The 24,561-nt window shown below is 43.4% G+C and overlaps 1 protein-coding gene across 1 annotated transcript in view; it reads left to right on the plus strand.

Moving 5' to 3' along the window:
• Window positions 1-24,561, plus strand: part of SLC6A1 (solute carrier family 6 member 1) — a 60,603-nt gene that overhangs the window by 17,099 nt on the left and 18,943 nt on the right. The window contains exon 2 of the mRNA XM_062620213.1: window positions 23,622-24,046. Within this exon, the coding sequence (XP_062476197.1) occupies window positions 23,812-24,046 (235 nt within the window). The 5' untranslated portion in view covers window positions 23,622-23,811. The remainder of the gene's footprint in view (window positions 1-23,621; window positions 24,047-24,561) is intronic.

Below are 24,561 nucleotides of genomic sequence, written 5' to 3' on the forward strand. Positions count from 1 at the left end.
TTTATTGCATTCAGAGGGGTATACGGTTGACTTCTGTGCATCATTCTTTAAGCAGGAAATGGGGACTCTTAATACTTGGAAGAGATGGCTTCAGAGGAGCCAGGGTATGTTGCTTGGGTTCAGTGTTGTGCAGTACAGAAAGATTTCTGTGGTGAGATGATGTGAAGAATCACTTATTGTCTGAATAGGCAGAAACAGATATGATCTTATTTTTTCTTTAGGAAAATGAATGCATTTTAGAAAGGAGGTGATCAGTAAAGAATAAAGAAATGGGTAAGGATATAAATTGTAGCTTTATTATTTCAATCCAGGTTTTATTGTACTGGGCCCTGTGAAAAATAGAAGCATTTGCTCTGTGTGTGTGTTGGTATGAACAGGTGCAGCAATTGCTTTTGAAATGAGTCCAAGCAAGTAACATTAAGTCCTCATTTTACACCTCACTGAATGCTGTGCAAAGAGCAGAACTTCCCAGCAGCATAAGCAGATAAATTTCCATTGATAGCTTTGGCACTGAGCCTATTCACTTAAATCAGTGATGTAGTATCTGTTCATGCCTCAGTAAACAAAACCTATTATATTATATAGGTCAGGGTTTGTTTTGGGATGGTTCTCAGTCTTTTGAATGCTCTCCCTTCCAAGATTAATGCTGTATTCCCAAAAAGTGCTTGTATTTCTTCAGCCTCCCCTTTCTGAGGCTAGGCTTTTGGGACTGTCTTCCTTCAGTTGAGGCTTTTGAGGCCTATCTAAAGGGAACAGTATTTTACCTCCAAACTTCTGGAGTTTCAGTCATATTCTTGGTATAAAGGAAAAGGCTCCCAAATGGATGGATGAACCTGAGAGACAGCGTTAGCTCCTTCACAAATACTGTGACTCTGTAGGACCACAGTGCTCCCAGCTTGAAATCTAGGCACAAGGTGGCTAGGGGAGCCTTCCTAAAGCCAAATGCTGCTATAGTGAAATGCAGACAGCTTTGCTTCTGTCTCTGTAGATGAGCAAGACCTGCTGGAAATTGTCCTTTCATTGGTAAATAGGAAAGTAATTTAAAAAACCATCAACACTGAGCTGTAGTTGCTCATTGTTGATGGGGTAGACTGGTGCTTTGGTCACAAATTCATAACTTCCTATTATCAATGAAGAGCTGCCTTGGGGTTCTCTGTGACAGGTAAGGAGATCCTCTCCTGCTGTCTACTTCTTCCTGTCCTTCTCTTGCTGTGCAGGTACCAGGGACAGTGGAGCTAGTGGAAGGGATTTATCTGCTGTATTTTCTATGCCTGTAACTGTCATGTAGGAACCCTGCCATGAGGGGGGTGCTGCTGCTCAGCTCTTGTATTGGGCTCAGCATTTCCTTTCCAAAATCTTGGTACACAAGATCATCTCTTGCATCATTTCATTTTTAAAATGAATTAAAAGTTCATCTTTTAAACATTTCTATAGTTTTCCTAGTCACAGAAACCAGAAAAATTACATGCCTACTTAAGGGTTCTCTCACTTAATTGCTTGCAGAGCCTTGAACCAGTTGTTAAGCTGGAACCATCTCCTCCCTTGCAGGTCTTCCCTGGAGCCATGGCTCTGCTGTCATGAATGCTTTCTTCCTGGTGTAACCACAGCCTAGATAGAAACCTGAGAGAAGAAGCGGAGGTATATTTGACTTCCTGATGAGCAACAGAATGGTCAATTTGCACACCCAAGAAAAGAAACAATACACAACAGCCCCCAGCTGACATTATTTTCAGCTATACCGTGTAAATAATATAGCTCTGAAGAGAAAAAACTCTGGGGGTGTGCTGGGCCATACTTGTCTAAGTACACAGCACAATCAGACAGCTAATAACAAATAGGAAATAAAATATATCACAGGTTAGAGGTGTCACAATGTCCCCATCTTAAGAGACACACAATGGAGATGGTAGACATCCAGCCCACATCTCCTGACATTCAGGCTTATTGGCCGGAGCAGCTTTGCCTTGTGTATGCCCTGACGCAGCTCTGTTAAACTTCTTGGGTGTCATCTTAATTTGAAACACATGCTTAGATCTTTCTAGTTTAAACCAAATATTATTGATTTTTAGTTAAAGAAAAAAATGTGCAGAACTAGATTTAGAGAGTAAATACATAATTCTTGTCATATATTGATAGAAGTTGTGAAAAAATACCATATTTTGCCTGTGCCATCACTGCTGTATATATTTAATAAAAAGTAATGCTCTACTATAGAAAGCTGTGTTCTCTTAGAGCTTGAAAAGGCAGCAGCTATTTGCTTCCCATTTGGTAGGTGACATTCCCAGCTAGATGGCCTAGAAAATTGCTTTCAGAAGTTAGAAGCATTATTTCAGGATGGCTATTGAACATCCAGCACTCTCCTTGCAATAAATTGCCAAGTATGTGGCAATAGGTGACACTGTGACAAGTGTTCAGCCTGGGGGGTGGTGACAAGTGATGAGCTATTATGAGCACCTTTTCCTTTTCAGATCCCGTGTGAGCCACCACTGCAGAATTCCCTTGCTTGGGGCTTGTTTGGAAATGGATAAACTGAGCAAGGGTTCCATTGGCGTATGATAAACATGGTACCTCATAATCCTGCTGTCATTGTTTTCCTGCTTTTAAAGAAGTGCTTTTCATAGCATGTTGGACTCCTTTCCAAACTGGTTTTAGTTAATGGACCCTGAGACATAACTCAAGGATAGGAAGATGTTTCTGTCATCTGGGGGCTTTTCATAGCAGTTTCTATGTGTGTTGGTTTCTTTAGTTTTTACTTTTTCCTGGAGGAAGCTGTTTCGCAATTGGCTTTTGTAAAGAATTTTTGTTTTACTTTTGCTCTTAAATATGACAATAAAAACAGTGCAAAGGGAAATGATGCCAAAATCATTATTCCAAAATACATCGAACTTTTGCTTCCCGTTGGATCTGTTTGTTGGAAGCTGGTAGTTGGCACTACTAGCCATGTGGTTCTGAGGCTTTCTTTTTAGCTGAGGGTTGGAAACTTTTCAATGGGAGGTAACTGAATGCTACCAAGTGCTGCTGTAGGCTGAAGAAAATGAGCTTTAATGTGCCATTGGTATTCTCTGGGGTTCTGACCAGCAGTTTAAAGAGAGAGTGTCTGCAGAGATTTACTCCTGGGACTTCTGTTGAGTCCAGCTATTGTTGTGATGGGTTTCTGGGCGCTGAGAAAGAGCATAAAAATACCTGCAGAGCAGACAACATGAAAAATGAGGCTTATCATTAGGGTGCTCATTGTTAAGTTTGTTCTGTGATTTAATAGCTTCCTGGAACCTGGAATACGCAACCAGTCACATCTGGGTTAGAATTCATCAGCTGTTTGCTAGAAAAGAACTACAGATAGTCAGAATGCAATTACCAAAGGTGAAATTTTGCCAAGACTCTGCATTTACTTTGGAAAAAGTGCCAAGGCATCTTTCACAGTCACAAATTGTGACACTTACCTTTTGGATGGGACACAAGGATAGGCTTACCGTGAAGAATATGGTTGCAGAAATAATTTGCTTGGCATATAAATAGCATCTACATGTGATAGTATTCCTCAAGAGAGGAGAGAGGCAGACAGTTGAGCTGCCAAGAATACAGATAAATTGTATCTGAAAAGAAAAAGTATTGGTTACTGGTGGATGTAAGTAATTGGTGCCATATGTTGTTCCAAGCTTCCCTCTTCAACTGAGCAGTCATGTATTACAGTGTAGATAACTGAAACTGCTTCAGACTCATCTATGAGTTATTTTTGCATGCTCAGTGATAGCCTGGAGTTCTCTGGGACTGTGAAGACCTTCGTCCAAAAACTTGGTTGTTCCTTTTCTCAGATAGTCACTGCCACTGGTTCCAAGCTAGAGAAATAATAGACAAAGACCAGCTCCACTTGTGAGGCTGTTGAGCACCATGAAGCAAGGAATAATCCGGATGTTGATATCAAATACTATACACTATTTAGCAGGTGGTCACTGAAAAAGAAGATTTGTGACAGAAAAATTTGTTTCCTTCAAGTCTACAGGAATGTATTCTGCTCCATGAAGTGTGAAAGGGGCTAAGGGCCAGGAATAAGGAATGCTAGAAGCAGCACAGGAGTCTGTGAAGTGCATAGGGATGGACTGTCAAGCTATGCTGTAAAGAGCAGCTCTTTTCCAGAAAGTTTAGTCAAGAATAAAATGCTTTTTACCAGTAGGTAAGAAATGATCAAACCTGAATGAATATTTAGATTTTTATATGTAAATTTGACCCCTGCCTTTCTGAAGGCCAATGGAACAGGACTTTGCAAGCCCTGGAAGGCACATTAGCAGTGAACAAATCTGAATGACATTTCAAACACTACCTACAGTAACTCGTTCTTCTCTTGTATCCCATCTATCATGGTTCTGTTTATCTAGCTGATTTACTGGACTCTTGTCATATGAGAGTGTATTTATTCTCTTCAAAGACTTATTTTGCTTAGTTTAAGATTTCCGATTTGGATGAGTGAAGGAATATTGCTGCAGTGTAATTCTCTACTAAGAGATAAGCTTCCAACATCTCAACGTGCTCTGCTGGAGCAGCGAGAGTGGTACTGAGGACCTCATGTACAAACCTTGTTCTTGATCCTGTGCCTTATCATTAAAAGCCAAAAATCATCTGTCTTCAGGGTTTGAAAACTGATTTTTATCTGCTGTGTCGTGATAGATGATCTTTGCTAATTCTGGCACCTCTATACCTCCAATCCTGTTAAAATATCATTCTTCTTTGATCATTGCACATTAACTCCTCTATTACTTTTGTTCCTTTTGTTGTTGTCCTGTCACTGCTTCTAGTACATTTTCCCCACTTGGCATCCTAAAATGAGCATGTTCTCAGGCTTCACGAGGGGGTGACATGCTCCCTCCAGCCTAGGAAGAGCACAGCCAGTGTGAAAGCTGTCTGGTGATGAGTAGTTGTTTCTGTTGCATTTTCTACTAGCGTACTCAGATGCTGCTCATCTTTGTGTTGAGATCTTCCAGCAAGAACCAGACACAAGCTAGCACCTTCTGAACAAAACCAATAGGTGAATAACTGCATGCAGGCACTGGAAATTCAGAAACTAAGGGGTTTCCTACACCACAAACACTAGCTCTTATTACTACTCATAGTAGCCATCTCTGGCTGCTGCCATGGTTGTCCTATCCAAACATGGAAAGGATATCTGTATGGATATATATACTCTGCATCTTTGTATTGCTCTTGCTCCCTTTTCCCCATCACTTCAGGATTCCCAAACAGCAAGGGTGGTGAAGAATTGCAATCCCAGCTGTCCCAAAGAGGAGGTCATCTCCTACTGTGATGTGTTTCGAAAGTATGAACTGGAAGAAGGGAAGAATGGGATCTGCCTTTTAGAAATGCTTGTTCTTAGACTTTTTTCAGTGGTGGTCAGCCTGGAGAAGAGAAAGCTCAGGGGTGACCTTATAACAGCCTTCCAATATCTAAAGGGGGCCTACAAGAAATCTGGAGAAGGACTTCTGACAAGGGCATGTAGTTGATAGGACAAGGGGGAATGGCTTTAGCCTACCAGAGCGGAGATTGAGATGAGATCTTTGGCAAAAGCTGTTCTCTGTGAGGGTGCTGAGGCTCTGGCACAGGGTGCCCAGAGAAGCTGTGGCTGCCCCATCCCTGGCAGTGTTCAAGGCCAGGTTGGACACAGGGGCTTGGAGTAAGCTGCTCTAGTGGAAGGTGTCCCTGCCCGTGGAGCTGGACGAGCTTTAAGGTCCCTTCTGGCCCAAACCAACCTGTGATTCTGTGTTGGGTGTTTATGCTGTGGTGGTTTGGGGGGCATTTTTGCTGCCTCTGCCTCCCCCAGTACTGCAGGCTGTTGAAACATGTCTGCCTGGTGGAGCCTTTTCATGCTCGGTGCTATTGTCACTGAACTGCTTTATGTTGTGGCAACTGCCACGGTTTCTGTTGGGGTTGGCATCTGTAATCTCTGTCAGGTCAAGCTTGTAAATGGAAACTGCCTTGGTGTGTTCAAAGCATGTCTGGCAGGAGCCTTTCCATCTTAAATAATGGCCATTTGCCATGATAAAGTCTGAAGATGGTGAGTTTTGGGGGACTGAGGGAAGGAGGTGTGTGTGCACACATTTGTTTTCTCCTTCGCTGCTGCTTCAGAGCACTATGCTCCCTAGCTGGGAGATATAATGGTGTATGAATTGCTATTTAATCAGGGATGCTAATTAAGTCTTAGCTTTTTAAAGCTTTCATGGGAGAGCTCTATATGATTTGCAGTGGCTGGAATTGCGATTGCAGGCAATTAAGCTGCTTTTTGCTTGGCATGGACCTGAAAATGTGCTTTTCTGAGGGATATCTGGGACTTGGAGAGATCCTGACACCTTCAACATCTTTCTTGGTCTGAAGAAAGAAATTGTTGGTTTGAAAAGGAAATAATCTAAAGGAGTGAAACAGTGAAGAAATAAATTCTATTCAGGTTTTAAGTAGCCTTTCTGTTGTGTGTATAATTATAGTAGTGCATCCACTTTTATGACACAATTAAAACAATGTAAAGCTCATTCTTAACAGAAATCTTACCCAGTTCTCCAGCATTGCTTTTCTAGTTTTATAATGCAGTTGAGAACCTCAGGTTCTTAGTTGTGGCTAACTGCTGTCTTACCGGATGCAAGAAAGTGTTCCTGCTTGCAGGTCTTCACAACACTTTTCAATCAAGTGGGTCAGATTTAATGCAATGAATTGTCTTAAATGGGAAAATTTTCCGGTGACTGGTCTAAAGAATGGTAAGATCTATGAGCTAAAGTGGAAGAAAATGTGTAGACTACTTGTAAGGCTTATGTAATGCAGACAAAACCAAACCAGGAATGAAATACTGCAACAAATAGCATGCAAGTCTGATTAGTAATTAAGCATAAGATGTGCTTTTTAGGTTTTGGGGTTTTTAATCCGCCAAGCATATCTTGGTAGTTTATCGATGCTTTGTGGTGGTCACCATAATCTTTGGTTCTCTAGGAGCCATGTCAGTAGTCATGTCAGAGCCTTGCATCCAACAGTCTGCTGTTTCTGCATGGCACAAGGGACAGAAAGGAGAAGAAAAATATTTTTCCTATTTCTTTATCTGAATTCTTCTCTTAAGAATAAAGCAGTTCAGGGAGATTTCAGACACTTGACAAGGGCAAGAGCACAAGATAGACTTAAGAGGTTTTAGATAAAAAGCATGGTATATAATCATAGCCTGTGAGACAGGGGGGAGTTTTTACTTTGTTTTCACCAGTCATGTTTTCCTTTCCTATCCCTCCCTCGCTCCTGTGACAGTCACTTCTCAGCAGGGCAGGAGCTGGTTGGTGTGGAAATGGGAACATGAGGAGATAAACAATCTGTGAATAAGCTCAATAATGTCGTAAGGAGCAACATCAGATCTCACTGTGTAAAAGTCAAATAGTTGGTCTTACCTACTCCATAGACATGGGCTGGGAAGCTGCCTTTTCCTTTGGCTCAGTGTACTACTATAGTGCCCTGTACTGTTTTTCAGCTATGTACCACTCAACTGTGTCACTAAAATATGCTGAACTAAAATATGCACTGTGGTGATAAACTGACAAATATTAATTGAGGGCAACAGAAGCCATATACTGCAGTGATGCAAATAGTGTGGAAATTACCAATGCCAACATAGTCAAGCAAATAAACCTAACTCAGCACATTAGCTTGGGTACTAGAAATGCTACAGTGGGTAAGTTGATGAGCTTATTCAACTGGGCTGCATGCAGTAGCTGAGCTAGCTTTTTCAGAGCTGTTTTAACTGGTTTGGTGCTGGGCCGCATTGCTTAGCGTAGCTTGTACTGATTTATGTGACACATGGAATCTTTGTCACTAGCTGATTTTTCCTTGTCTGTGCTTAAACACAGTGAAGAAGTCTGAAGTGGTACCATCCTGACTTCAGTTTACCTGAACTACTTTCAATGAGCTACAGAAAAAATGTTAGAAATGCAGGAATTATGATTGTAAGAGTTGATAAGAAATGGAGGCTCTTTCTGCTTTGCATTTGAAACCTGGAGCTGGGATTAGCTGACTTTGTCCTTCAGGTTTCTTCCAGCTTTCTTCTATGCAAAGCTTTTACTACATCCCAGTTTGAGTCTTGGCTGGCTCCTATCCCACCCCTCCTGCAGCTAAACTCCATGGGAGCAGAGGGAAGTCATTTATGGCAGAGGCAGTCAGACTGCAGATGCTAAAAGCTCCCCAAGAGTCTGAAAACCCAATTGCTACTAAAATGCTAATTCAAATATATGGGAATTGGCAAGACAAATCTTTTGGATACTTTGGATACTGCAAATTGCACTCTGATTTTGAGAGAGGAAAAGGACAGCATTATGTAAGCTATTCTTTTTCAGCTCATGGTCAATAAAATTAGTGACCTTTGAAAACTTGGACATTGTCTGTCACAGACTGCCATTCTGATCCATGTATGGGAAGAGGCTGCGCTTTGAAATGTTTACAGCCACCCAACCATCTGGTCCTCTAGATCCTGAGAACCTGGGTTTTGAATGATGTGAAATCTTCTGTGCTACAGAGAGAGACACAGCCTTCAGGAAGAGGGCTGGGTTCCAATGCAGCTTAAGCTGTTGTTGTTAGATGGTTGTGGCCACTTCACCTTGCCGAGTCTCAGTTTGTATCTACTGTAAAATAGACAAATGATGCTATATTGATTTTTTTTTTTTTTTAAATGTTTAAAAGTCTATAAATTTAACCTTCTCACATGAAGGAATTATTGCTGGTGGGAGATCTTAGAGGCATCATGCAAGACCAGTATCTTCCTGCTTTGTTCCAGTGTGAATACATGTCTTTCTAAGATCTGCTCCACATGTTTACCTGGAAGTCTGCTCCTGCTTTGAAGGGCTGTCTGGGCAGCACTAAGATCCTAATGGAAGTAGAATGCATTTATCCTGAGGAGCCCCTGCAGTACGATTAAGTGAAACCTTTGAAGGGAAAAGCATGAAGCGGAACGTGTACTGTGGTGTGGCAGTGGAGGAATTGGTGCTCATCCAGCCTCAATAATATCGGGAGACTGGAAACCTGCTGATGAATAACATTGCTTATCTATTATCCATAAGCAGCTGAGAATGCAGATTTTCTTGATTGGCAAGAAAATATAACTGTCCTAATTTTCAAGCTGTTTTCTCAAAGACGTTGGGAGTATTCTTGCATCTGTGATCGCCTGAGGACAGTCTCCTCACATCTCCAATTGAGAGGTTCTAGCACAATAATCTCACTTGGACAAAATAGGGGTTATTTGTAAACACTTGAATGCCAGAACTGTGCTCTGCAGTGTATATATGTATGGATTTCTCCAGTGAAGGTCATCTCTGCCAGCTTGGAGCAGAGCTTGGGGAGAGACATATTTTGCATGTGGTTAAGTGTAGGATTTCCAGATGTGCTTTGGGATCACATCTGAAAAGGAATTCTTGCTGATATCAATTACAGATCCAACCCAAAGCAATGTTAAAATACAGAATAGAATACTGCAGAACTGTTGCTGTCGGTTCACAATGGGTTTTTTCCTTTGCTGCCCTTACAAACACACCTCATCCACATGTGTGTTTATCTGTGGCAGAACTCAGGGGGCTTGAGTAATTTTAGAGCATTAAAAACTGGGGTTTCTTGAGTGAATCTGAAGCAGACTCCACTGATGGAGAAGTAGAAGCCCTGTTACTCTTCCTGTAGTAAGGGGGGTTGAGTGACTGCTGCCTTAAAACAAAAGTTAGGCTCCAGCTGGAGGTCTTGGAGCAGTCCAGTGATGGGAGGAGGTTTGAGCTGTCCTTTTCTTACTGTTTAATTTCATTAATAATAGAGCTATTGTCCAGGAAGAGACTCGACTCTTGAACCAGAAATATGTGCAGGCTCTAAGTGCTTCAGTTGAAAGGTGCTTTTATTTACCCTGAGAATGTATACATCAACATAGCTTGTGTTTCAGATACTCTAATGTTGGTTTTAGACGTGCTGACAGTCATTACTTTGCAAATGATGGTTGAGTTAGCAAATTAGATTCCTTCACCCTTGGCAAGTGCGACAAACCTTGCAATTGGAAGGCTGTAAAAGTCTGATGGGGGGGAAAAAAGCAGTTTCCAGAAAGGGGAGAGGAAACCATAGCAAATTATTTGCTGCAGCAAATAAGGCTTTGTCTGACCTAAGTAAATGAATATAATGTTTTGGATTTTTTTTCCTAGACGGTCCAATGGAACTAAAGTGGTATCAGTACGGATGTCCAAAGCCCTGAGTGTGGATCTGCAGAATTGTTTTGTGATGTGCTATTGCTGAGGTCAGGCAGATGAAAATGAAGCTGTCAGTCTTGCAGAACAGTGCAGGCTCATCCATTGTGAGAGCAAAGCAAGCCACGTGTGCACTCCTACCTGATATGGAAACACATTTTCCCTTTTTAACTTCTTCCTGATGATCTGTGTATCTTTAGAAAAGAGCGAGCTTAACCTAATCCTCTCCAGGGAAAAATCAGCAAAATCGCATGTCCTGTGTAGAATATCCTTACTCAGGGGGCTTACTATTCAAACAAATGGAGGGAGGGTGGAGATAACCCTCTCCTTCACCTCCTTGAGAAAGGTGCTTGCCTCCTGAGACTTACGCTTGGACATTACACTGAAGAATATGTTCTTGAGATCAGGGAAAATTGTGTTTTGTAGTGGCTGATACTGAATTGCTGCCTGTGACCGAACAGCCGTCCTCTCAGAGCATTAATGGTTGGTGGGTTCAAAGCGAAGGTGTAACACTTTCTTTTTGACAAGGCCTCACATATTACTAACAAGGTTTCACAAGCACCTTTGAGCTGTCTCTCAGAACAGCCCATTTGCCTGGCCCTTGTGAACATGAAACCTGCACTTCACTTACCTGTGTGGTGTATTTGATTTGGGGTTGCAGGTTTCTCTACTTGCTTGTCTGGACTCCTGATCAGCTTAATTATCCCAGTTTGGTACTGGGCCACTGTGGCACCAGCATCACTGACAGAGGTATTCTGGAACTGGCAAGCACTAGTCCTGGGGCATAGGTAAAGTGGGGAAAATTGTCCTAGATCCTGTGGTTTTCAGGTTGCAGCATTAGCCTTTGGTTGTCTTGTGTTCTCCATGATGCACTGATGTTCACCAGATAGTGTCTTATTCTACTGTTTAATAACAGTAGTGGGCTTTGATTCATGACAGAAGCCAACATTTGGTGTTATCTGGCTTCATGACCCTATCAGCTGGCTTTCAGTGATGAGTGATGTTGCTGTTGGTACATAGATACCTGCTGGTAAGTTTACTGTAAATAAAATAATATTTAAAAAACAAGCTCAAACCAAACACCACAAATCAATTCCTTCATGGGGTAGAAAACTCTTAGCCTGTGTTTATAATGTAGTAAGTAAAGAGCATATTTTGTCTTATATTTAAAATCACAGAACCATAGAATGGTTTGGGTTGGAAGGGACCTTAAAGCTCATACACTTCCAACCCCTGCCACGGGCAGGGACACCTTCCACTAGAGCAGCTTGCTTCAAGTCCCATCCAACCTGGCCTTGAACACTGCCAGGGACGGGGCAGCCACAGCTTCTCTGGGCACCCTGTGCCAGCGCCTCAGCACCCTCACAGGGAAGAACTTCTGCCTAAGAGCTCATCTCAATCTGCCCTCTTTCAGTTTAAAGCTACCTATTCTTAACAGCAAGAAGAGCTATTAGTGGGTGTGCAGGGGATGTCTAAGGAGATTGTCCAATCTGTGTCTTTTTTAATCAAAGCAGCAGAGCTCTGAAGCCTTTAGTAGCTCAAAAGCTAAAGACATTAAAATGAAAATGATAGTGATTGTTTTACAATGCACATCTGCCATACCAGAAACCTTTGTACTACATTTCAATGTATTTGGAATAATCATAGAATCATGGAATCAGTTAAGTTGGAAAAGAACTTTAAGATCAGCAAATCCAACCTTTACTCCAGGACTGCCAATCCTATGCTAAAAGCTGTTTAGAATCATTACTATAGTTAGAAGGTAAAAAAACCTATAGTCTTATAAATAAACTGCCCCACCATACAGATGGGACTGCCCTAGACAGAGGGCTCACTCAAGCAAGTGATCCCAAGTTCTCTCAGCCTGATGTGCCAGCAAGATGTTCCAGAGCCATATGTGAATAGGAGCTGCATCCAGACCTCAAGCTTGGTACCTTGGCATGTCCAAATACAAGCCTCATTGTCATGTGTAGACTTGCTACCATGAGTGTAGGGAGAATATAAGAGAAGGTTTGCATCTCCTAAAGGATATTTAGTTATAGAAAGTTGAGGCTCAGGCACTGCTGACTTGCTGTGAAAAGAACTATGTCTTAGATCCATAGCTGCAAAATACACAAAATGTGTTTGTGTGGCATTCAGAGTGATGCCAGTGTTTTAGAGCAGGATCTGACCCCACTGCTTGTCTTGAGACAGGCTTTCAATGGAGGCTTAAAATCATTTGGGACAGGAGTGAAACCTCACTGCATTGATATTGTAATGCAGTTGAGCTGTCAGTTAAACCCAGAAAGACTGGATTTATGTATTGTACACTTGCAAAATTCTCCCATTTATCACAAGCTTTTTTCTCCTTTTCCTTTTTAAGTGAAATGAAAGCAAATTGTTCCATTTATCTCCTACCTTCAGACTGAGTTTCCTGACTATTTGTCCTTATCACTTCAAGCCAGAAAGTTTTACAGATTTGCTTGGCACCTCAATATTGCAGCTTCAAAATCATGATTTGGCAGGAGGGGAGGGGGGGAGATTGTTTCCATTTAAACAGCTTTTAGTTCAAAATTAAATCCCATTTAAACTTACAGGTTTGGATTGAAGTTTAAGGATCAAAGAAAATAGAACAGAAAGAAAACGTGGCTTCAGCCTGGAGCTGTATTTGAAAAGGGTAACCTTAGATTCAGGGTTTTCTTTCTCCCTTCTGCACCCCCTTCCAAAAGAGTATGTTTCTTCTAGTTTCTCCTGCAGGAGTCTTAACTGCATTAACATGTGCATGTGCCTGCAGTCTTTTCCTCTTTGGTTTGGTTTGCAGAGTATGATAACTGCATGTAAGAATCCCGAATGTAAAGTCTTTTCTTATTCAGAAAATAGGGCTATTTAAGCCATGATCTAAACTGCAGAGGCAGCACCCAAATCAGATCATTTGGAATTAGCGGTGTTGGAAGCTGCTATTGTCAGTCAACAGGCTTGTAAACTAGGAAAGAGAGCATCTGCCATAGCTGCCCCCTCTCTGCTGGGCTTGCGAGAGTTGAGGCCACTCTTACGTAGGGCTGCTAAAATCAGTTAAGAGGCTTTGTGGGAGTTGGGGTGGGGAATGAGCTGCCATGAAGTGATACAACTGAAGGAAACTTGACTTGCATGAAGACGGCATACCCAGCTTCTAAGAATGGGGACCACCAGCTCTCCATTTGTCCACATGTATTTCTAGCCCTGAATCTGATGCATGGAGCTTTGGTGGGTACTCTCTGATGGGTGGTTCTCTAAGCTTTAGGCAATGTCTCACTCTAGATGTCATCAAAAGAGACTTGCCTAGGAACAGAGAAAATCTGATCTCAGGTATGCTAAAATGGCATCCTGTAAAGCCTTGGCCATGGCACTTCTAGGCAGTGTTTTCAGATTTAAGATAAATCCATATATCCCCAAGTTTAGGAGCTGGACATGGCAAAAGGAGTACATTAAACTAAGGGAAACATCCAGCACAAAAATACTGTATTTTTGTTGCCCAAACTGTTGATGTTTTTAAGCCCCATCTTGTGAAACTTTGTCTTTTAAATTTTCTTCATTTTCATTTCACAGAAACAGTTCTTTTTCCAGTCCTTTTGCCTTCATAATGAAGCATGAAATTGAAGCTTTCTTATTTTGAAGGCTAATAAAAAGAACTGTAACCACTGTGTGAGTTTTATTTCTCCACCTTCCTCCCCCCAGCCTGGTGAAGATACACCTTTTCCACCTCTGAGAGTTAACAATGGCCTTTTCACATTAGAAATCCATTGTAAGAAGGTTATCTGATCTAAATTTGGCTGGATTGCATACTGGGAATTACTTGGGAAACTACAGATTGAGAAACACTGTTCAGTTAGTGATGTTCTGCGTGTTTGGATTGGATGCTGTAAATGTTGGCTTTGAAAGCTTGGTTGGGGCACGCATCTTGCACCACCGTAGCACTTCCTTTGCTGCAGTGCACCAGGAGTCACCCACAGTCTGTTCTTCCATTAACTGTAGGAAACTTCAGGCTGGAATGATGATCTTTCTGATGTGTTCTGGCATGTGGAGCAATATGTTTCTAGCTGCTCTTGCCCAAAATGGTAACACTTAACCCAACAACAGAATAAATAAAATTACACAATGACAGATGGGAGATGCTTGCACATCTCAACCAAACAAACTCCCAGGGGCCTCCATCAGCCCATACAGAGGGAAGGCAAAGTGTTTTGTCATGTTTTCACATCGTGTTTTCACCAAAGGAACTATGTAGGTCTTCAGGGACACTGAATTAGGCAGTGTGGCTGTTTTCATGGGCTCCTGACAGCATCAGCATTTGTAACCCCAAATGTGATGCCTGCCCTAGGTCTCAGTGAGATGGGTGCTGCTGTGCTTTAGTCCAGTTCACACTGAGACACCCTCCCAGCAGTACTGCAGGAACACATCCTCCATCTCTTTTCCCTAGTAGAAGGCTACCTGCGAGCTAATGTGGCTATAGCATGTCAGGGTATGCTCTTCTTTGAGAAGAGATCCAACATGGAATTTGCCAGATTGGTGAAAATTAAATAACAAACACCACTTCCAGTTACTTACACTGAGATTTTCTTGTCATTTTTCTTGCATAGAGGGAGACTGATCTTTGCTGGTGCTTTAATGTGCCTTTATTTGCCTTTACCAGGCAAACAGTCTTTCATACCTAATCGTTTGTACATCCTGGAAATAAAAATATTAGAGCAGTGTAACAGTATTATTGTTGAAGGTTAGGGGATGTCACTGGCACTCAGAAACTCTGCTCTGAGTTCTGTGCCAGCCTACTGTTTGGGCAAATTGCTTTGCCTTTCTGTTGTACTTGCTGCTCCCTTTTTTTCTGTGCTGGCTTCCTGCGTTGGTGTGTCTCCAAGCTCTCCTCATTGTGTGACTCCCTGAGCCACCAGAAGCTCAATGCCTCTAGGGCAGGAAGTCAGAACTGCCCAACTCCTGCCCACATCAGCTCAGCGGAACTGCTCTGGCCAAGGCAGAAACTATTGGGGCAGCTGTATCACAAAGACTGAATAAGGGAGCAAAATGGGGGCCAGTGGGGAAGCAATGGATGAGCAGGCTGCTTACTGTGCTCATCTGCTCCCAGGCAAAGGAGAGAGGAATGGCTGGGGGAAAGGGATATGTAAAGCAAGCAAATCATGTGATTGGGAGTACCTCTAAGTCAGAACCATGACTGACTTTTGCAGTTCAGAACAGGGCAGTAAATCCGTGCTCCACTAAACTTGTATTTGGCTTGTTTCTGTGGCCAAGAGGGAGCTGGTATGTTGGGCTATTTCCTGGGTGTTAGCAAGGGGATACTGGAACCTGCCTGAGCATCAACCAGGATGCTGATTGTCACCAGTCTTGACCTTTTTTGAACCTCTCCGTATTCCCTAGCAGTGACATTTTCCACATTGAAAACCAGTGTGGGCACTGAGGGAAGGCCTTTGGGTTTGCACAACTCAGATACTTATTAATATCAATTCAGGCTAAAGAATGATACCGACTAATGTGAAGAACAATGGGCAAACCCATTTTATACAGCAGTAACTTTTAGATTATTACCCTGCTCTATAAAACTCCAGATGGATGGCAATACAACCAGTAGACAAGAGTCCAAACAGGTATGAGAATGCTGTCCTTAGTTAGACAGCTTCTCTAGAGCAAGTCTTTCTGAATATCTAAGGGTGGTGAAGCTAGAAGCAGCTGTGTGGTTGCAGTAGTTAGTAATTATTGTATCTTGCGGTAGCCCGTGTAGAATCTAATATCAGAAACTGTGACAAAGACCTTATTGCAAAGAACAACTATGGAAACAAAGAAAACCCCACTCAGTAAGGCAGGAATAATCAAAGCATCTAAGCAAACAGGTACCCCACACTGTAAGAGCTACTTGGTTCTGTTGTAAATTGCTAGAAATCCATTCGAAGTTTGGTCCAGATTTATCTTGATGTGTAAATATGGAGTAGTAGGGGAAGGTCGTGCTGAGCAATAGCATACTCAGTGGATAACTACCCACACCCTTGTTAAAGGGGTTGATTGGGAAGTAATGATGTTAATCACTATAAAAGCCTTGTAAGAGACAGTTGTTCAGGTTTGACATAATACCATGGTGAGTGGAAAAAGCTTCCTTCTCCTTGATCTCCATGCTCAATTGTCTCTTTTAAATCAAAATGCTACAGGCTCCAGATGGGAGAAATCATTACAGACCTATAAGAAAATGTTGCAATATTTGAAAGAGGCTTCAGCAGACTCCCAGGACTGTCAGGATAATTTTGCACTTGTGATGCAAGCGTGTTTTGCTGTATCTTCACCCTGATGTTGACAAGGAGAACAGAATTCAGTGTCTTTCAAAGTAACCTTGCTACAGGCTATATGGCCAGCACTTCCATGCTTTTGCGACTCCTGTCTCTTGTTTGTTTCTCTTTTTTATATTGTAGGCTGTATTTTTTCTGGGGAACTGCAGGATCTCCTGTAATTGCAAAGCATTATAAATGCAAAGTAAAAACCTTTGCTAGCAAGTTCTTGAAAAAGAAATACGAAACATCTGTGGAACGTTGTGCTAAATATTTCTTTTAGGATCTGACTATAACGTCCTGATAGTAACACTAAGAGAAAAGCTCTTTCTGCAGGTTAGACCTTTGTGTCTTTTACATGAAGAGTGAATTTCACAGCAGGAGAGCTCTGCGCACTACAGAAGATGAATGTGAGTCTCATTGATGGACTTAGGGAGTAAACACTTGTGGTTTGGGCTCAAAATGATGCATGTATTTCAGCAGGGATCTTGGTACACCACAGAGACCTGAGCAGTCCTGGTGGTGGTTTTGGCTTTTGGTTTTCATCTTTGTTTCTGATGTGCTGAATTATTCTTGCAAATGGCAACTGGAAAACGGAAAAGTTGCTAATTTGCTTTATTGATGGTGGTCTGAACATGACCACAGTTATACACACCATCCTTAGCACTGCTTTGGATTCTTGCTACATTTCTGCATCCCATGAGAGACAGGTGAGTGCTGTAGAAATGCCAGAAGCATACAGAGCAAACATTATTTAGGAAACTATTTCTTTCCTTCATATGCAGGCTCTACTGCACAGCTAGGGAGAGAATCTGCTCCTTTAGGGAAGCTAGAACTGGGAGCGAGCAGATGAGTTCTCATGTCATGTCTTAGAGCCTGAAGGAAAGCTGTTGGATTGAAAGGGGCCTGGGGGTGTTAGTAAACAGCCAGCTCAATATAAGCCACCAGTGTGCCCGGGTGGCCAGCAGCATCCTAGCCTGTATCAGCACCAGTGTGGCAGCAGGGCCAGGGCAGTGACTGTCCTCCTGCACCGGGCACTGGTGAGGCTGCACCTTGAATCCCATGTTCAGTTCTGGGCCCCTCAATGCAAAAGAGACATTGAGGTGCTGGAGAAGGGCCATAAAAGAGCAATGGAGCTGGTGCAGGGCCTGGAGCACAAGTGTGATGGGGAACGGCTGAGGGACCTGGGGGGTTTTGTCCAGAGAAATGGGGGCTCAGTGGCTTCTTTCTTGGAGAAGCTGATGCTCAAAATGAACCAGTTCCCTCCTGCCTGACACACACTCACTTGGCCCAGGGCTCACCTCGTGCACACTTCTCCTCTCCTCCCCACAGAATTAATTGCATCAGGACTCAGCTCCTCAGTAGCACCACACAGTTCAGCCATGTATCAGCCCTCTGCTATGGTAGGCTGACTCTCCAGCTGCTGCCAAGGTGCAATTGGATTTATTTCATCTCATTTTCTAGCATGCCCTTGGCCCTGGCCCCTGAGGCCCAGGACTCGTCTTGGTTTCTCCAGCTGCCTAGCAAAAATGCTTTCAGCGCATTTGGAGACCAAGCTAAGAGGAAAATGTCCCCCTGAGCCTAGGAAGGATGTGGTTTCCTCTGTGGTTTGAGACCTTCTCAATGGGAGAAGTTAGTTACCAAGGCAATAGAATGTGAGATCACCTCTGCCAGTCTCGCATACTGAGCCAGATACTCCTTTGTGTCCTAATTCTGTTGTTCTTTGGGCCACCAGTTTACACCAGGGGTCTGGGCTTGGGTGGGAGTATGTTCTCCATACCAATGCAGCGTGTGTTTCAAATATGGAATATTTGCTGGACAGAGCATGGTTCTGCCATCTTGCTGTGCAGAGGATGTTTAAACATGATCAGGTGTGAAACTGGCAGAGAGATGGGGCATGTCTGTTCAGATATGCTAAATAAAGCAATGAATAAATCTTAAACACGAGCATGCAGAAGTGGGCACAGGTACAGGCTGTAATTCTTACTGGACTGGCAAAATACAGAATCATAGAATCATGTAATGGTTTGGGTTGGAAAAGACCTTAAGATCATCCAGTTCCAAGCTCCTGACATGGGCAGAGATACCTCACACTAGACCATGTCACCCAAGGCTCTGTCCAACCTGGCCTTGAACACTGCCAGGGATGGAGCATTTACTACATTTTGGGCAAACATGTCCAACGCGGTCTGATGCCTCCTGTCTGGTATGTGCCTTCTATCACGGATTTGAGCTCTTCATACTTATAGTGTGCCCTGTGTGGAGAGAAGCAAAGATGACTTAGAACTGGTTTTGTGTGTCCCTGTTGGGTTTCTGACCTGTAAAGAGTTAATTCAAGTGGGCTTCCTCTACTACTCAAAACATGATGACTGCTTTCCCCTGATAAATATTGGCTTGGCCAATATCAGTATTGGCAGTTTTTCCTGCAGCATGGAGCCACCCTTCAAGTCTACCCTTGACTTCCCTGTTGGGTCCCTTTGGGCAGGACTTGGGGAAAAGGTGTGTCCAGGGATCTGTCTTTGAGGTTCTGATGTCTTTTATGTCAGAGCAGCTGGATTAAAAGAGCTGTGCCAGAAGAGACAATGTTTTCTCTTCAATGTTAATTCTGCAGTTCCCAGGACTTGTTTCATACATGCTGATAGCTGGGAACTTTGTGGGTTACTGTCTTAAAGGGGCCTTTGAACCCAGCCCACTGGGGTTCTCAGAGGTGGGAACCAGATGCAGACGTTTCAGGCATCCACAAATTCCATAACCAAGGGGAGTGTTCTGCTTTTCTCAATACCAGCAGGTCACTTATGCAGACCTGTTAGAAATCCATTTACACAGCCCGCTGCAGGCACCCCAGGCTGGAGACTTCAGCTGCTGCTTTTCCTTCTGCTGCCTGTTACTTAGCTGATCATGAACAGAGATGTTTCTAAAGCTGTAGTACACTGACAGGTTTACCTGCTGTGTCCTGCCACAAGCAAGAGCACTTGTGAAAGATGATAGTAATATTGCTGTTCACTTTCATTTTATGCAGCCCATTCTAAACTCTTCAAATCCACTTTTATGCAGACCAGGAGAGAGAAAACTGCTTTTATTAATGAAGTGGCACTCTCTTTGTTCCAGTTTCCCTGGTTGTGCGTATTACCTTGGCTGCTATGTGTGCTTGGCTCTCTGTGGCCATTCTTCTCTAATGTGGTGGTGATGCGGGACAACCAGATGGTATCCAAACCCCTGTTTTAGAGGGCTTTCTCCTCTTGGTTGAGCAACCCTAGTAACTGAAGTCAAGGAAGCTCTATTGTGCACTGAGGAATGTGGTGGGAAGCTGCTGTGCCCTTCCTAGCACACTCTGTGTTGGCATGAGGGAACCGAGGGAGCAAAGACCGACTTATTTAAAAGATCTCTCCATCTTCCTCCCACAAAGCAATAACATTGCATAGCGAGTGTCATACCTGCTCTGCCGGCCGACAGCTCCTATGGGTATTTCATTGTGCCCAAACCAATCCACAGAGCTTACATAAGTGTCTTTCTGTCCTATTCCATGTCAGAGGAATTTCAAATTGAAATCCCAGTGCTGTGGGATATTGCCTGATCCGATTAGAGAGGCAAGTATCGTTACTGCTGTAGCACCAGTGCTTCTAGACTGTTGTACCTAAGTCATAGTTTTTGACATATTATTGTGTGTGAAGGGTATGGATATGAGGTTAGAGGCTATATTTATTGCTGTAATTTTGTATTATTATTAGTTACTAGGTTTGGGGAAAACGCTGTTTCATAGCATGGAAAAAACCTGACTTTCAAGCCTATGGAAGGAAAGCATGTTTTCATTTTGCAATGTTGATTTGCTGTATCACCATATATGCACAAATGTCCATGCATTGACATCACTGCCAGTAAAATCTCCAGCGTGGTCTCCAAATGGAATAATGGCATCAGCTGTGGTAGGGCAAAGCCAGTCCCCTCCTCCATCCACTCAAAACCAGCCTTTGGGCTTGCTGCAGCCCGAGGTTGTTCAGAACAGTGTGTGCAGGGGGGTGTTTGCCAAGGGCTGGGCTGGACGACAGTTAAGCACGTCTCCACATTGGGATTGTTTAAACTACTGTATTCAATCTCTTTTTAACATTAAAAGCACCAGACTGCCTGCCAGCCCCCAGACATAGCCATGTGTGCGCTTGCTGGGGTGTCTGGTGAAGCATCAGCCTTACATTTGGCTTTGCAATAGCCTCTAAACAGGTCTGGGAGTCTTTTCCCAGGAGGACTCACAAAATCCCAGGTTCTTTGCTTTATTCATGAAGGTTTCCTAACTTCCTCTGGTTTGTCTTTGTTGTGGACTCTTACACTGCTCTAAAAGACCCGCTTTGTTCCACAGAGGCTTTAGTGCTCACTGGAAGCTCCCTGAGCCCGCAGGGCTGGAACAAAGAGGGCAGGCTTCATGCCCAGAGCCTGTGTGGAGGTGGGAGGGGGTGAATCCATGCGCCCATTGGCTTGGTTGTTCCATTCTGAGATTCAGCATAGACCGTCTTCTGGAGCGGGGAGGATGCATTTCTCCCTCATTATGACCCAAACATGACATAGACATACATATATACATCTCTATGTAGTTTTAGTTTATTTGGGGGTTTTTAATGTTGTTTTTGAGTTTCTTTTTCCGCTCATCCTCATCACAGCCTCTTCCAGTACTTGGAAGCTCCTGCTGATGCTAAAGCACAGCCCAAATGTAAACTGCAACAACAACAATCTAACCTAGTACAGGACCTGTTTGTAAAAGTCCTAGAACAGGGATGATTCTTTCCGCACACGGCCGGTGTTGGCCAAAGGAACCATTTCAGTTCTGTCTCTTCATCAGGAGGTGGTGCTGGCCAGCTGCACATCCCTCCGCGCTCCCTGCCAGCTCTGCACCAGCCGCCCACAAACGTCTCCATGGGAGGGCAGCGTTTCCACGGGGTCTCAGCCCAGCCTCAAACGGGAGCCCTGTTTTGCTAGCCCGGTGACCAGTACCTCCTCAGCCATAGGGAAATGCGTTACCCGAACTGCTCCAGCTTCTGATTACAGCCAGAAATGAGGTTTATGGGCAAAAACAAATTGGACAGGTTTGCATCGAAATATGGAAAACTCAGTGCACGGCTTTAAAAGGGGAGGTACCTGGAACAGAAGCACTGTGAGGATGTGGAAGTACATAGAGGGAGTTCCCTTCTCTGAGTCCTGGAACAGAGAGGAAGGTTACAGGCATGATCCTTGTTCCTCTCCTCACCCCAGCATACCTACTGCTGGCTCTTCTTCAGCTTCCAACTGAAAACTTTTCATGCTGGATGTGGCCTTATAATGAGCATTCTAGTCATGAAGCGATCTGAAATGAGAAGTTAAAGCAAAGCACTGTTTATAACGGAGTCTTTACGTGGTTATGGGTGCCGGCTTTTTGTTTCTTTTACCATAATTTACAACTAGAAGGGACTGGTTTGTAACCTCAATGTCCCTTTACACAAATCTGTAACTGAAATTGTCCTTTACATAACTTCATGGCCAGCGTTGCCCCATTGCTGTAAGGTGGCAGGCACTTCATTTGTTGTAGTCTCTGGCGACTGGCTTGTGGTAAAAGGAGTTATGAAGTGGAACTAGACAATAAATGGATCATGAATGGGCGTACAGTAGACATGCAATAGACACCAGCTCGTTGTGGGGCTCCAGCTGAAGCAGAGCTGTGGGAGTTTGCAGGAGTCACGCGCACTTCAGAGTTGACTGAAATATAGAACCATAGAATCATAGAACAGTTTGGGTTGGAAAGGACCTTAAGATCATCCAGTTCCAAAACCCTGCCATGGGCAGGGACACCTCACACTAAACCATCTCACCCAAGGCTCTGCCCAACCCTTGAACACTGCCAGGGATGGAGCATTCACAACCTCCCTGGACAACCCATTCCAGTGCCTCACCACCCTAACAGGAAAGAACTTCTTCCTTATATCCAATCTAAATTTCCCCTGTTTCAGTTTTAACCCATTACCCCTTGTCCTATCACTACAGTCCCTAATGAAGAGTCCCTCCCCAGCATCCCTGTAGGCCCCCTTCAGATACTGGAAGGCTGCTATGAGGTCTATCCCAGGTCATTTTTCATAATGCATATTTGCTTCCTGGAATTTTCCTTCCTTTCCTTAGATTTTGAATATTTATATAGTACCAACAATGTTTTTTAAAAGGTGCAAGAATGCAACCCACAGTAGGATACAGAAATGAGGAGGGAACTTTGCAGCCTGTCATCTTACAGTGTTATAATAAAAGCTTAATGAAATATTTGTCTTATATTTAATATATAATTATAACCTCGTAAAACTTAACATCATCACCCAGGATTAAATCCTCTTGCTTGATATGCTTTATTAATTCCTTTAGAAGTCTCTAGAGTGAGGTGTTTTAGATAAATGCATGCTGTTCGTAACATTTTAAATTCACTGTAAGAGGTAGCAAGTGCTATTTCTTGGTAGCCACAACTTCTTGTCAATAAAGGAACTTTACAATCATGGGAATTCACTTTTATGTTTCTAAATGCAGAATGATTAAATGGAATAGTTACATTGCCCAAGTTCTGGGCTGTTATATTTAAACTGTATACTGGGCTATTAGATAGAAACCTCTATACTGACTTATCTCACACATACATTTTATATATATAAAAAATCTGGGCTCTATGTAGAGAGATGCATTTTAGAATTATTTTTTTTCTGTAGACACATAGGAGATCTGTAGGGGAAAAGACATAGCTTCCCAGAATGGTTTGGGTTAGTAGGGAGCTTAAAGTTCATTCAGTTCCAACCCCCTGCCACAGGCAGGGACACCTTCCACTAGAGCAGCTTGCTCCAAGCCCCATTCAACCTGGCCTTGAACACTGCCAGGGATGGGGCAGCCACAGCTTCCCTGGGCACCAGTGAATAACTGTGGGTTGGAGATTGTTTTGGGCGGCTGTGTTAGTTCTACTCTGCTTTCCTATGGAACCAGTAAGAAAAATTCAAAGGGCAGAGCCAAGCTCTTTGATGATGCCCCAGCAATGCAGAGCTCTGTGGGCAGCGAGGTCCCCAGTCACTGTCAGTTTTTAAGTTGGCTCAAGTCCTGCTGAAGGGTTCTGAATTCTGTGGCTTGTGTTTTCCAGGTGGGGCCGGCAGCGGGAGCAGGACTGCAGAGTAGCTCTCAAGCCATCCAGACCGCTGTGGGGCTCGAGGGCACCGTGCTGTCCCTGCCCTCTGGGGTGACTGCCAGCCGCAAAGCTGCTGTCCACGTGGACTGGGGCCGAAGTCTCTCGCCCGGCTGCTGCCAGAGCCTCGCCAGCCAAACCCAGAGACATGGCGACAAACGGGACCAAAGTGGCAGATGGACAGATCTCCACGGAAGTCGATGCTTCCATCACCAATGACAAGCCTAAAACCTTGGTAGTAAAAGTGCAGAAGAAGAAGACGGATCTTCCAGACCGAGACACTTGGAAAGGAAAATTTGACTTTCTTATGTCCTGTGTAGGTTATGCCATTGGCTTAGGGAACGTGTGGCGGTTTCCATACCTTTGTGGCAAGAATGGTGGAGGTATGTTTGCTGTTTTGTTCTTACAACCTCTGATATATTTGTGCATTAGAATTCACCATAAGATTTACCAGCAAAACAGAATTTGGGTTTAATAGCTTTTTCAGCTCTCTAGGTGGGGTTTGGGTTGGGTTTCTTTGTTTTACACTTGCCCAGGAAGGTTGGAGCCATTTTGGAGTGTGGTGCTCTGCTTTGAGGTCTGCTCTAGAGTGTACTCTAAATTGTAGTTGGCAGGTGCTCTTCAAAGACCATAAAGGATTAAAGCAGAACTAAAGCACATTGCCCTCTAACCCTTCAGAGCCCTCTCTTTTGGATTAAGTTCTTGAGAGGATTGCATACGGCTTGTCATACTGACTCTGAGCTCACCATGAAAAGCTAACTCCAGCTGGAAAGCAGCCAGCTCTTCTTAAAGCCTTTATGCTATCTGCATGCTCCTGAGACAGATGAAGGCAACAAAATACTCAGCCTTTAGGATTTTAACTTCTTACTTAAACAGAAAATATTTACATGATAGGAGA

The sequence above is a fragment of the Pezoporus occidentalis genome, unplaced genomic scaffold (genome assembly GCF_034315485.1).
Source record: "Pezoporus occidentalis ecotype Australia unplaced genomic scaffold, CSIRO_AGI_Poc_V1 ctg106, whole genome shotgun sequence".
Classification (NCBI taxonomy): domain Eukaryota; kingdom Metazoa; phylum Chordata; class Aves; order Psittaciformes; family Psittacidae; genus Pezoporus; species Pezoporus occidentalis.